The sequence below is a fragment of the Agelaius tricolor genome, unplaced genomic scaffold, assembly GCF_023055355.1.
Source record: "Agelaius tricolor isolate 1412-34295 unplaced genomic scaffold, bAgeTri1.0.p SCAF_32, whole genome shotgun sequence".
Taxonomy (NCBI): Eukaryota; Metazoa; Chordata; class Aves; order Passeriformes; family Icteridae; genus Agelaius; species Agelaius tricolor.
In genome coordinates this window covers 2,320,022-2,332,824 of record NW_027269292.1, presented here as the reverse complement: position 1 = coordinate 2,332,824, position 12,803 = coordinate 2,320,022, and the positions used below count along the sequence as shown (strand labels likewise).

General features: G+C 39.8%; 1 protein-coding gene across 2 annotated transcripts in view; it reads right to left on the bottom strand.

The window, feature by feature from the left end:
- Nucleotides 1-12,803, bottom strand: part of ANKFN1 (ankyrin repeat and fibronectin type III domain containing 1) — a 113,186-nt gene that overhangs the window by 50,147 nt on the left and 50,236 nt on the right. For both annotated transcript variants that reach the window (XM_071451319.1, XM_071451318.1), the window contains 3 exons: nt 10,563-10,773; nt 5,589-5,783; nt 3,451-3,564 (listed from right to left, as the gene is read on the bottom strand). In XM_071451319.1, the coding sequence (XP_071307420.1) occupies nt 3,451-3,564; nt 5,589-5,783; nt 10,563-10,773 (520 nt within the window). The remainder of the gene's footprint in view (nt 1-3,450; nt 3,565-5,588; nt 5,784-10,562; nt 10,774-12,803) is intronic.

Here is a 12,803-nt window from a genome sequence, read left to right as displayed (position 1 = left end):
TTCTTAAAGCCCAGCAAGCACTTGCTGCTTGTCTCTAGTAGGATGTTCCTGGGAGCTGAGTGCTGTCTGAGTGCTGATTATGCTGCTGTGGGGTGTTTTTAGGAGATGGTTGCAGTGCTGCACCTCAGGGATAGCAAAACATCCTGCAGTACCAATGTGGTGATGTAAACAGAAGGCTCTCCCTGGCTTCAAACTGTGGCAAGATGTTTTGTATGTTAACATGGAAGGTTTTGATTGTGTTTTCAAAGATGTAAAACTAAAGCAGGTCCTAAGTACTTCCATGGTGGGATGTGAAGTTTGGCTCTAGGGCACAATTAGCCAAGGGCAGGGTTTTTTTCCCCTCAATATTACAGTGATGCTTCACATCCTTCCTAAAACTGGCTGGAGCGAGGTGTCTCTGGCTTGGAGTCTTTCTTAGCATGGAGCAGATTATTACTTTTATTATTGATTTATGCCACGGCTGTCTGCTTCCAGCCTCAAAACACTTTACTAAGTTACAGTATACTTAGGAATCATTTCACGTCAGCCACCACCACGCTGCAGCCTGCTCCAGAGGGAAACTGAAGGGAGCCATTAGGATGGTGCCTGCAACATTAAACAACAATCCAGGAGAGGAAGTAAAGAATACTCTGGCTCCTTAAAGCAATGGCTGAACAGAATGCAGTCACTGAGCTGCCATCCAGCTGGGACACCAAAGTCAATACCCATTCACCGTGTGTGGTTAAAATTAAATCTCCTAATGAAGTGAGATGGTTTTAGTGGTTAGAGAGTGAGTGCAAAGTATTATTCTCCTGTATGATTATTTGTAAGTTATACAGCTAACAAGGGAAAAGATCACACACAGGAAAACAGCAGACAGTTAGATAATGTTCCAAGCCCAGTTTCTAAAAAACATTTGGGCAAATAAACCTTTGGGAAAAAAAAAAAAAAAAAGAAAAAAAAAAGAAAGAAAGAAAAAAGAAAGATGACACAGGATAAATTGAATTGGCAGTTTTTCACTGTTTTTAGGGAACTAAACTAAGCCGAACAGAATTGATGTCAGTTTTTATTCCCTACAGTTCAGGTCCAGAGAAAAGAACATTATTAGTTTCTGTTAATGAGCAGGTATTCCCTAAACACTGATGCAAATGCTCCTGAATTTTAATTTGCTTAGAAAAAGAAATGGTAAAGTATTGAAGGGGGGAAAAAACCCACATCAACAGCCTTTTTTTTTTTTTTTTTTTTTGTCCAGAAATAGCAAAATGCTTCAGTGGTTTTCTGGACAGGAGGTTTATATATCTGACTAAAAAGATCCTCACACTTTGTTATCAAGCTCTCCTTTCAGGGCTAGCAATTGTTAGCTGGTTCTAATCATTCTTGCAAGTGATCATTTGAAAGGTTCATTTTATGACCCCTCAAAGTAGCACAAAGAATCTCACTCCATAATGTAATAAACAATTCTACAACCAGTGCTTAATTAATTCCTGAAAGTCACCAAAAGGAGCTATTAATGATCTCTCTTTTTATCTAACCATAAATATACAAGTCTCCTGGGACAAAGGATTAAAAAAGAATATTCTGACAAGGCTAACTGTCAACTTGATAAAGCATAAAATGATCATGAGTGAAGGTAATTCAAAATACAGGGCAGTGCTACCTGGTCTGATCAGAAAGTTAGGTCAGGTTGGATTAAATTTTTCTGAATGCTGTGTTTATCAAAAACAGGACACCACTGACATGGTACAAACCAGACTCAACCCAAATACCCAAGAGAAAAGTACTGCAACCTTCACAAAATTATTTTTAAAAATGAGCTCTGTTTGGGAATGTGATTTTCTGTAAAAATACCAAGAATCATTATAATTAGAGGGTGGACAATGTTTCGGGGTTATTTAAAATACAACTATTACGAAGAACAGTCTGATGTTTTCTAGAGAACTTTGGTGTTTTAGGAGCCCAAGTATTGTTTTCACAAGTAAATCAGGCAGTGGGAAGCTCTTAAATGAAATTTAGTTTCCTGGCAACACAACCCATTGCTGAAAATTAGATTTAGGCTTCTAAAGGGCTTTGATGTTTTTGAAAATCACACTTCCTGCAGCACTGCACAGCTGACTAGGTGTAATACATTAATTTGCCTTCTACTGAGGCTGTCAGGGCATTATCACTTTGATGGCCTCAGTAGTGTCTGGGAAGTTGGTTTTTTTTTTTTTTTCATAGAATGCAAAAAATTATTTTGCTGGCCCTAGCCAGTGATGAGTGGAATCTGTGACCAGAAGCAGGAGGAGGAAGGAAAGAGACAATGTACCTTTTCCAAAATAAACTCCTGTAGTGCTTTGGGAGCTTGTGCTGGTGCCAGTGGAGCCTGTGCACTGCCTGTCCCACTTTTGGAAGGGCTCCCTGAGCTGCTGGACCCTCGAGGGACGGGGTCTGTCTGAATTTCTCCTCTTGAAACCATCCCTGGGACACCCCCAAGGAAACATGAATCATTCCCCACCACACAGCCAGGACAGTGCTGCCTGTGAGTATGGGAACTTCAGGCTTAGGCACCTCTGAAAGGAGTTTTCAATGATTAACACAAAGAAACAAACACAGCAGAAAGCATGAAGGGAGAGGACTTTGAGGCTCCCACTCCTTGACTCTCCTGGGCAGGGCCAAGGAGGCTTCAGATCCCCAGTCCCTTGACCTGTGGGAGGATTCATGCTCCCACTGCAAGCTGGAGGCTGTGGATTGCGGTGCTGAACACTGAAGAACTTACTGTTCCAAAGATTGTAGAAAACCTGAAAGTTCCTTTAAACAGGAAATTTAAAAAATTCTAATTTTTGTTCTAATCTTCAATAAAACTTGCTTTTTTCCTTAATGTTGGAATTTCCTGTGGAACAGAAATTCTGTTTTAAAACCATCTCTATTCAACAGAGCTATTCAGATGGAAGCATTTTCTTATTCATTCCACTTTGCAACTAACTGGTGCCACCCCAAATGTATCACTCTTCCAAGAATGATGTGGCAGCCCTGGAATAGCTAATTAATTGGGCTGTATGATGCCTGTGCCAGAAGTTTCAGCTTCCAGAGGCATTCCTTTAAGGAATGGTGGTGTGGGTTTGGCTTTTACAAGGATACACATGGTTTCAGGAGCCCACAGGCACCAAAAGTTAGTTTGTGTTTTGTAACTGCTCATCTCAACCCAGTCATTGAGCTGATGTCTTAACCACAGTGAGTCAAGCAAACTTCTTCAAAGCACTCATGGAGAAAGCTTTTGGTTAATTTATTTTTCTTTTTTTTTTTAAATAAAAATTTTGTCCTTGGGTAATCTTTCAAGAAAATTCCACTTCTATGTCTGTTTACTGGGAAAATAATTACATTTAAACACTACTTGCATCATAATATAACCTCTTGCATATAAATACCTTTGCCACTTAGCCCTCAAATTTTTGTACATTGTTAAGGGGAATGAAAGATGTCTAAATCCAGTACCTTTATACTTGGTCACCACAGCTGAGTTGACACTGAGGGGTTCTTGGAAGGTGACAGTGAGTGATGTGCTGCTCGTTACCATGAGACAGACATTGGTTGGCGCCTCGGGGGCTCCTGGGAGAGAAGAGAAAACATCAGCTCCTCAGCACAACAAATCCTATTCAAACAATGTTCCTGAGTCTTCAAAGAACCCACTGAAAATCACCCTGCAATTGTGAGCTTTGGGTTGTAGGTGTTTGTGTTTTCTGCCTTTTGAGCATTTTAATTAGTGACCCTACTAACAATATCCTGCAGACACCATTTGTTTCTATCATGGGTTTTGGCTCCTTTTTGCTTAAAAATATCTTCCTGCATGTATGTAGCCCAATAAAACAGATCCATGCTAATTATGTCAATGAAAAGCCCCTATAAATCTCTTGGGGTGGATAAGAGGAGAGGGAAAGGACAAAACCACAAAGAGCTAATGAAACCTTGATGGTTTCACTAACAAACTCAAATTTATCAAAAACCAGAAAATATTTTTATGTTATTGGGATTCAAAAATTGCAAATTCCGCAAATGTTTTGGTGTAATAGTTCCAAAATACAGTTGTCAATTGGGGTCTAACATTTTTGTTTAAAAAAGAAAAGGGGAAAAAAAAAAAAGCTTAATTTGCAGAATATCAATAGACTCAATTCAGAAATCAAACACAAAAATGTCATGACTTACTGCTGGGATTGATTTAAAACGTCAGTATATTAACTTTCACTATTTCTGTATTTCCTGTATTTAGTATCTTAGAGAAGGAGCACTACATCTCTCTTGAAGAAATAACCTTAACATACAATAAATTTGCAAAAATTATTTGTGAGTACATTTATACAAAGATGGTTTTAAAAATGTTAATGGCAATGATTGTATTCCATCACATAGGATACAGCTAAAAGATCCACATGTCTAGAAACAATTCAGGCCTGTTTACTCCTTCACTTGGGCCCAAATTCCATTTAATTTGGATACAGACTCACTTGTACAACTGTTTAAAGTGACTCAATTTGTGGCTGTGGTGATGAAATGGATATCAAAATTAAGATTAGTGCTTATCAAAATTAAGGTTAAATTTTCACAATATTTATGTGCCAAATGAAATTTCACTGCTTGATCAAATATTTAGAACAATCCTATTCCAAAATAGTAAGTTCTTTTGAAAAATAATCAAATTACAACAGAGAAAAGGCCAACGTCTCCATCCATCTTCCTGCCTATTCATATGTTGTTTTATAGCATACTGTTTTAAATTCTGAACATGTTAAATGAGATCCAGGAGTGAATGTGAAAAGAGATAAGCAGGGCATAATCATTGCATCCTGAATGAAGAGTTGGTATATTGGATGTTGTATTAATTTTATGCAACCTAAGGAGCCATGTGCTTGTTTCTCTCAGATATTTGGTCCTTTTATTGTTCTAACAGCCATTTCCTTCTCCCTCTTGGAAAGGCCATTTCGCCTTTGTGCCTCATTTTCCTCATCCCAACCTCCTCCAGCCCCCCCTCACAGTAGTGCCGTGAGGATCAGCATGTTTGGAGAGGGTTCTCAGCTGCAGATTCCTGACTGGAATTTTGCTGCTTCCCTGTACTTGATGTCATTTTTGCCTTTTTTCGTTTTATGTTCCCTGTATTCTCCACACCTATATTTGGAGCTCTGTAGCCTGTTGTATTAGTAGCTAGTTTGCCCAGTGCTTTTCCATAGCCTTTCCTTAAGGAGAAAGACAAAACAAATTCCAGAGCTCCAAGCCCTGGGAGGTGCAGGGTCCCAGTGCTGTCTTGGTTATTCCTGGGAACCAAGGCTGAGAACAACTCGTTGAGATCCATTTCATGAACAGAGCACAGCCCGTGCCAAGGGGGGAACTCCAGAGAAGGGGCTTGACCTGGGGGGTGGGATTGCATCACCACTTATCCTCCTAATTGGTGCTTTTTATCCATTATGCTAATTTCCTAAAACCTATAAAAATGTACTCATCCCTGTAGGGGTGGGCTTTTGTGGACATCTTTCTATAACTGCCCCTGGAGGCCTTCAAATAAAGATTCTTTTTTTTATTACCTCCTTATGAAAATTACCTCGAGTTTCATTTCCAAGTTGAGAAAAAGGCAACATACTCACGGGCATGCTCATAGCCGGCCTTCATGCGCTGGTAGAGCCTGGCCCTCCACTCCCAGCCCCTGAGCTGCTTCTCCCTCTCGGCGCTCTCCGTGCCCAGCCCTTCACTCGCTGCCTGCGCTGATAACTCCGTCACTCTCTGCTGGGCCTCCTGCACCAGCATGCTCAGGTGCACAGACCTGCTCTCCACGGTCACAACTGCCAGGAAAAGAGGGAAATAGGAAGTGCTTGGCAAAATGTTGGCTGTGCTCAGAACACATCTTAGGTTACAACGTAAGATGTACCCAAAAGTGTGTATTCTATCACCATCTTCATAAGCTCTTAAAACCAGGTGGGGGAGAGTTCCTTATTTCCTTCATGCCTCATCCCTGATAACTCTGAGGGATCTCTTCTGTTAATGGGCCATTGAGTGTCACTGCATGGCTGATAAAATGACATCATCCCATTGGGAGATGCTCCACCCAGGGGGAGGAACCAAGCATTCCTACCTGGATATGATCTGAGGTTTGGAACACCACAGCAGCCTTTTCTCCACTGGATTTTCAGAGGACAAGGCCTCCATAACCACCACTGGACCTTCAGAGGAAAATTGAGCCTTTCTACAGGATCACCACTTCAACAGAACCACATTTGTCACTCCAGGAGAATTGCAGCCACCATTTAATCTGACTGCTACCTGCACCCTGAACAACAGGGTGTCACGTTGTATTCTGACAGTGTTTCTGTATTATTGCATTTATTTTAATTTTCCTTAAAGATCTGGCCACTTAAATGTCATTAACAGCATTAATAAATTTGCCACATTTTTTCCTCAGGTATTTCTCATATGCTTAGAATTGTCTTAATTAGACTGAAATTGCATATCTGTTGTAAGTCAGAATATGAAAACCAAGCTAAAATAATAACCTTGCTCTTTAACGTCTGCTTTGGTATAATATTGTAAACTTACATTAAAAAAAAGGAGATTGTATTGGTTACAAACACAATATATAAACTTCACCAAACAAGAAGAGAATCTGATAGGCAAAACTAAGAAATTTTTGTGCCTAAGGTCCGTGGCTGGTAAATTCATCTCTTTCCAGCTTTTTGTGTCACAGTTTTGTCCAGAGAATTTAATTAGTCCTCTGATAGGCAGTGACCAGCTTGCCACATGGAGATTTTTTCCTCCCATGCTCAGAATAATATTAATTTGATGTTTAGCAGTTCATATTTTCTGTGTGAACTATTGTGGGCTACATCAAGGTGAAAATTAAGATCACATGGGTTACAAACTAGAATAGGTTTGATTTTAGCCCAAGTTCCCAAACAAGCCCCTTGATTGTACAGTGAACTGTGGTGAATCAAGTCCTATTTTCAGAGTTGCTCTTAGCCTAAAATTTTTCAATCTGCAGTTTAGAAAGTAGGACTTGTAAGGATACTTAATTTGAAAATAAATTTGGTTTTCAATATGCAGGAAAGAGTGCACAAGAGAAGGAATTCTGAAATCACAAAAAATCACTTTGGTGTTTGGTGTTTTTGCAGAAGAGCTCTGAGATAGCCTTAATTTAAAGGACCTCTTTTTTCCATAATCAGTGCCCTGGCACATGTGGCTTCTCTTAGCAATAGTGAGGAATTGCTAAGTAGAGACAGGCAGACTCTTGGTTGCCCCAAGTCTTTCACAGGAACAGCAGGAGTCTTACACAGACTGAACCCATCATTCACTTGCACAAGTCAGGAGCAGCAGACATTTCTGAAAACATCAAACTGTACCATATAAAGCACCAAGACTCTCATAGGTTTTTGACACCAAAACACGACAGGAGCAAATATGTATGTGGATATGAATGCATTATTTCTAAACTGGGATTATATGGGACAAATTAGATTGGAAAGGACCTTCTCTAGACAAAGGACCTTCTCTTCAAAACAGGCTCAGCCAAGAGGTCAGACTGAGTTACTGCAGGTATTATCCAGTCTGGTCTTGAAAACTTCCCGGGATGGATGGAGATAGTTCCACTGCTTCATTGTCCTTATAGTGAAAAAGGTGTTTGTTTTATCCAGCCTGCATCTCTCATTTTAACTTTTGTCTCTGTCTCTCATAACAGTATGACAGCCAGAGTTTAGCAGAGTCTAAGAATAACCCTATTGATGTGAAAAGTGGCCTGGGATCTTTACAGCCACAGGAGAACAAAGAATTACTCAACACCTCTGACATCCAAAGGGTTGTTTTTGAAGAATGTTTGTCTCTAAGACTTTGCTTTCAGAAGCTGGCTTGAAGCCAGCCTTCTTAAGTTTGATCATTCTTCATATGGACATCAGGGACATATGGCCAGGCTCCCTGGAACCTGCTGGTATCCTCAGAACTGTTGTTTACTGGGAGGCCAGAGGTGATAGGGTTTCCTGGATCCATGCCTACAATAAACATGCAACACATCTGATAGCACAACAGGACTGAGGAAGGAGATTTTATGTGCCAGAGCTTCAGGTGGTTGAGCATTGGCATTGGTTCAAGTTCTCACTAAGGATCTGGCTCTATCTGTTTAATCAAGGCTCAGATCCACATTTGTCGAGTCTCTGATGTCCAATCAGCCAGTGGGAATTTTAATCTTATTTTTATTTGGGTTCACATGAACAAGCCAAACCATGAGTATACGATAAATGATAGTAACTGAAAAGATAACACTTTGTCTTCTCCCCAGCTAAATTAATATTTTAAACGCTCTGCTCTCTGATCTTAGTTACTTTGTTTATAAAAGATGTTGGGTTCCTGTTGAGATTTATACAATCTGAGTTCCATGTGGAGATGAAGATCACAGTTTTACTTTCTATTGCTTTATCTGCTGCTGTTCCAGGCAGAAATCCAGGTGATACACATGGAAACTATCTGTCCTCCAGATCCTCTTTTCTGCAGAGTTAGGTTAGAGGCTATAATGAAATTTCAGCTGGATCACTACAACTAATATATACAGTGAAAGAGCAGAGGTTTTCTGTGAAGGAAGCTTTTTGTTTGCACTAGGAATGAGGAATTCTTCCATTCCACCTTTTCCCAGCTCTGTGCATCTGTCTTGTACACTTCTAATCACATTAAGACATGCTGTGTCCAGTCCCAAAACTGGGTGAGTCAGGATTTGACCCTCCCATTCAGCCTGCAGAAGTCTTGCTCAATTGCCCACCACAGAGGAATGAAAATGCTCCTGCTGGGTGCTGGATCATGTTCCTGCAGCCCTGAGATGATACAAAAAGGATTTAATTTGAACAGGGTTGGTTGAGTACGAAAAGCAGAGCAGAAAGTATGGACGAAATAGAAGGTGACTGCCATCAGTTCCACAAGAGTGAAGCCATGCACAAAGATGCTCTGAAACTTTGTTCTGAGGGCTGAAAATAAGTTTTTGCATTTCACTCTCAAACAGCCACTGCAAACCCTTCAGGTAAGAAATCCAAACAAAATGATCCTTTGCTTTTTACTGGGAATGTTTCATCCATTATTTCAATCAGAAAAACTAAAAATCAAGATAAGTGAAGTGGAAATTTGGTGGGTATATTTTGAAATGGAAATTAGGTGGTTATATATTCATATTCTCTGTGTTCATAGGCATGTTTGCATTAATTACAGGAAATGAATACTAATTTATGATTGCCCCTGCTCACCATCAGACTGCATTTATTTACAGATGAGGTCAATGAAAAATTAGTTTAGTCTTTTTTACTGCTGTTTAGAACACTCAAGACTGTGTTTTCCTCTAGATTTGTCATGGTTAATGAATGTTGCTTCAGCAGTCAATCATGTACTCTAAATGCTGTCACACTTTTTTTTAAAGCCTCAGTCATGAACCATGACAGAAAAATAAACAAATAAATATAAAACTAAAAAACTCTTTTCACTGAGCAGCTACACTATGCAAAAATCTCCAGGGAAGGTTAAAGGAGGCCAGAATAAATGATAATATAAGTGCTGTGGATATAGAAAAGCAATAAAGGTGTACCAACACTGAGGGTCTGGCAAAAAAACTCAACATGCACATGCACACACACTCTCCAGTGAAAAAACTGGCAATGTTAGTAGCCTCAAGGTGCAATTTCCTGGAGCACTGAGATTGACATGCCAGCACTAAATGTTGTTAATTTAACTAACTTCAAATTAATGGCAGAGTCTGCAGTGGCCGAACCCCTCAAACACAGTCTCATTATAGCCTTGCTGGGAATGTCCTAAATATAGGCATTGACAGTTTAAAACAAATTCTCTTACATCAGGGTATTTTTAGACCCACATAAGGCGTCAGAGTTTGTGTCATGGTATATGGTTGATTAATTGGGTTGGTAAGTCACCCTCCAACCCACAAACTGGGCATAAAAAGCCCCATGAAGGAATACAAAGAAGTTTTATAACTACAATATGCAGTTATAAGCAATATTGGTATTCCAGTAAAATGAGGTCTGTTTTTTGTATAGGTCTTCTCTGGTTTTGTAGAACTTTGAAATTCTCATTTAAGTGGGATTTTAGGCCATTTGAAGACCAGTAGTGAGGGGTATGTGGGGAATGGAAGTGATAGATTTCAATACAACCAGCCTCCTGAAGGCAGCATAGCCAAAATCAAAAGGATAATAAAAATAAAGCAAAGTCTAGACAACCCATCATCCTTTCATTTTTTGATGACAAACTCTGCATTTCAGACCACGATCTTTGAATCATTGAGTTCCTGTTGCCATATTTTTAAAGATTTTTTTCTCAAGGTTGCTATTAACCCAGCTGCCCCAGTGTTAATCACATTAGAAGCTCAACATGATTGATTAGTTGGTGTATCTGAGAGAGAGAAAACAAATCTACTGAGCACGTATTCAATGAGCAGATATTGCTGCAAATATCCTCCAGCACTCTTGTTATAATCATCTTTATGATAAAACCAGGCAATTTTTGTGTGTCGTGTAATTGATTTTCACTAACAGCAGAACTGATCTCATACAAGCAATTATCTAAGTCAATTTGTGTTCTTTACTTACAGTGTGGGCTTTCCTTTGCCCCAACATGCAGAAGGGTCCTGGCAATGGGGACGTTGTTTGTCAAAATGGCAATATCCAAAGGAGTGAGTCCCTCGCTGTTTGGTGTGTTCAGGTCCAGTTCCTCCAGGGTGTATTGATAAAGAAGAATCTGAACGGCATCCAGGTCCTGCTGCTCTACAGCCTCAAACATAGCTTCATTGCACTGGAAGTTCTGTGTGTCAATAAAGACAGAAATTCAGTAAAACTTTTCATATGTTAGTGCTTTATAATAAAGAAAATTTGTGTCTTGTGAGTTTGCTCCTGAAAATGAAATATTGTGCCTCCAGCCCCAACTTAGCCTCAGCTTGAAGCAAGGCAAAGTTTGCAGCAGAAGTGAGCTTGGTATATCCCTGGAGTGCTTGAAATTGCTTCAGGTCTGTGGGAAAATTCAAGTGACATTCAAATCCATATGAAACAAACACATTTTTATTTAGACATCTGTCCTGTAATCAAACTGTATGAGCAACATTATGTTTGCAGTGAGAAACTGGATGACACACTACAATTTTGGCAGAGCCTTGGACTACTGAATTTTTCAAACTCAACATTTCAAGTAGATCAGATTATGAAAATCCATATCAAATAAGCAGTTCTGCAGAGAAACCTTCCCAGTTCCAGTGTGACCCAGTGTGTTCATTCTACCACCTCAGTTATTTCTAGGTGCCTGTATTATTGCTTTTAAATTGTAACTAGAGGAAACTTTGAAATTTGTAGGCCTTAAAAACAGAAGTAGAAATGGGACTGAAAATTGGACTGTCCAGTCTAAGCAGCAGAGAGCACAAGCAGCCAAACATGAGAACTTCCACAGCACCAACTCTCAGGCAGGGAGAACCACTGAACCTTTTCCTTAGCAATGTCAAGGAGATAAAGGAATGGCACAGTACAAAGGCCCCTGTTGTTTCCTAATTGAGCTGGGGAGAAGCAGGTGCAGGAGAATAGCAGGGCCTGCAGGTTTCTTTTATGAGAACATCCTTCTGGAGCCTGCAGTAATGACAAGTTATTTGCCAAGATTCTTTAAATTCTCTCCCAGTGTCCCATTGCCATAATTACCTGATAGGGTTTTTCCCTCTTTGGAATGAATTAGCAGGAGCAAGAGGCCCAGCAAGGCAAGGAGGGCTCAGAGCACAGATTCAGATACACAGTGTAAACCAGCTCCCTGTGTCCCAAAACCACTGAGAAAATTCTCATCACAAAATGCACTCTTTATTCCATGAAATACATATTGAACTGAAACCATCTTCTACTGTGATTGGAAGTTAACACTTCAACCACACTAAAACTTCATTTTCTTTTTAAAATATCAATTTATCAATAGTTTTATTGGGTGTATCTGTGTCCAAGTTTGCTCTCAGTGAAACAACATTGACCTGCTGGAACATCTGTGTGTCTCTTTCTAAAACACATGGACTAAGGGTTTCCAAACACTTCTGGAAACTGCAGTCCCCAGCTCCACCTTGGAATTTCATCAGTTCTACGGGAGCTTTTTTTCAGTGTGCTTGAAGTTAAAAGTGTCTTCTGAAATTTTCAGGTGTGACAAGGGTCTTCTGGTCTACTCTTTGCATGTGAAATATTGGTATCACACTAAGAAATTGCAACGGTGCTGTTAGCTAAAAGTTTTAGTAGGGAGGGACCCCATCAGTGCTGAATATTGGGGATCAGCAGAACAGAAGGACAAGCGTGCAGAAGGTGCCCTGTACCCCAAACTGCCAATGGAAAGAAATGAGATACTTATGTTACGATGACAATCTAAGGGTGAGATGAGCTATGCAGCAATAATGCAAATCTAGGACAGTAGTGCTGACTTGGGAATCACCTTGCAGACACTGAAGTACTGAACAGCTCATGCTGGAGAAATATTTTTTCTGTAGGTTTCCATGCAGAATGAAAGATACGACTGAAACATCAGTGCTGTTCATGGGGTTCTGTCACATTCTTGAGTTTAGACTCTTCTCCAAATGGTAAGACTCAGGTTTAATTTTATAATCAGATACTTAGGCCATACTCTGGGGTTGGTATGAGATAAAAAATCTCAGAAAAAGGCACAGTTGAATGGTAAGCAGCTCTATTCAAGATAAAAAGGGTTTGTAAGGACATACACTGTCATTAGGCAGAGCACATGTCCAGAAAATTTTAAAAAAGAAGACAGCACATATTTCTCTTGTTATAAGGGAAAACTTAAAAAATGTCAGAAATTTTTACTGC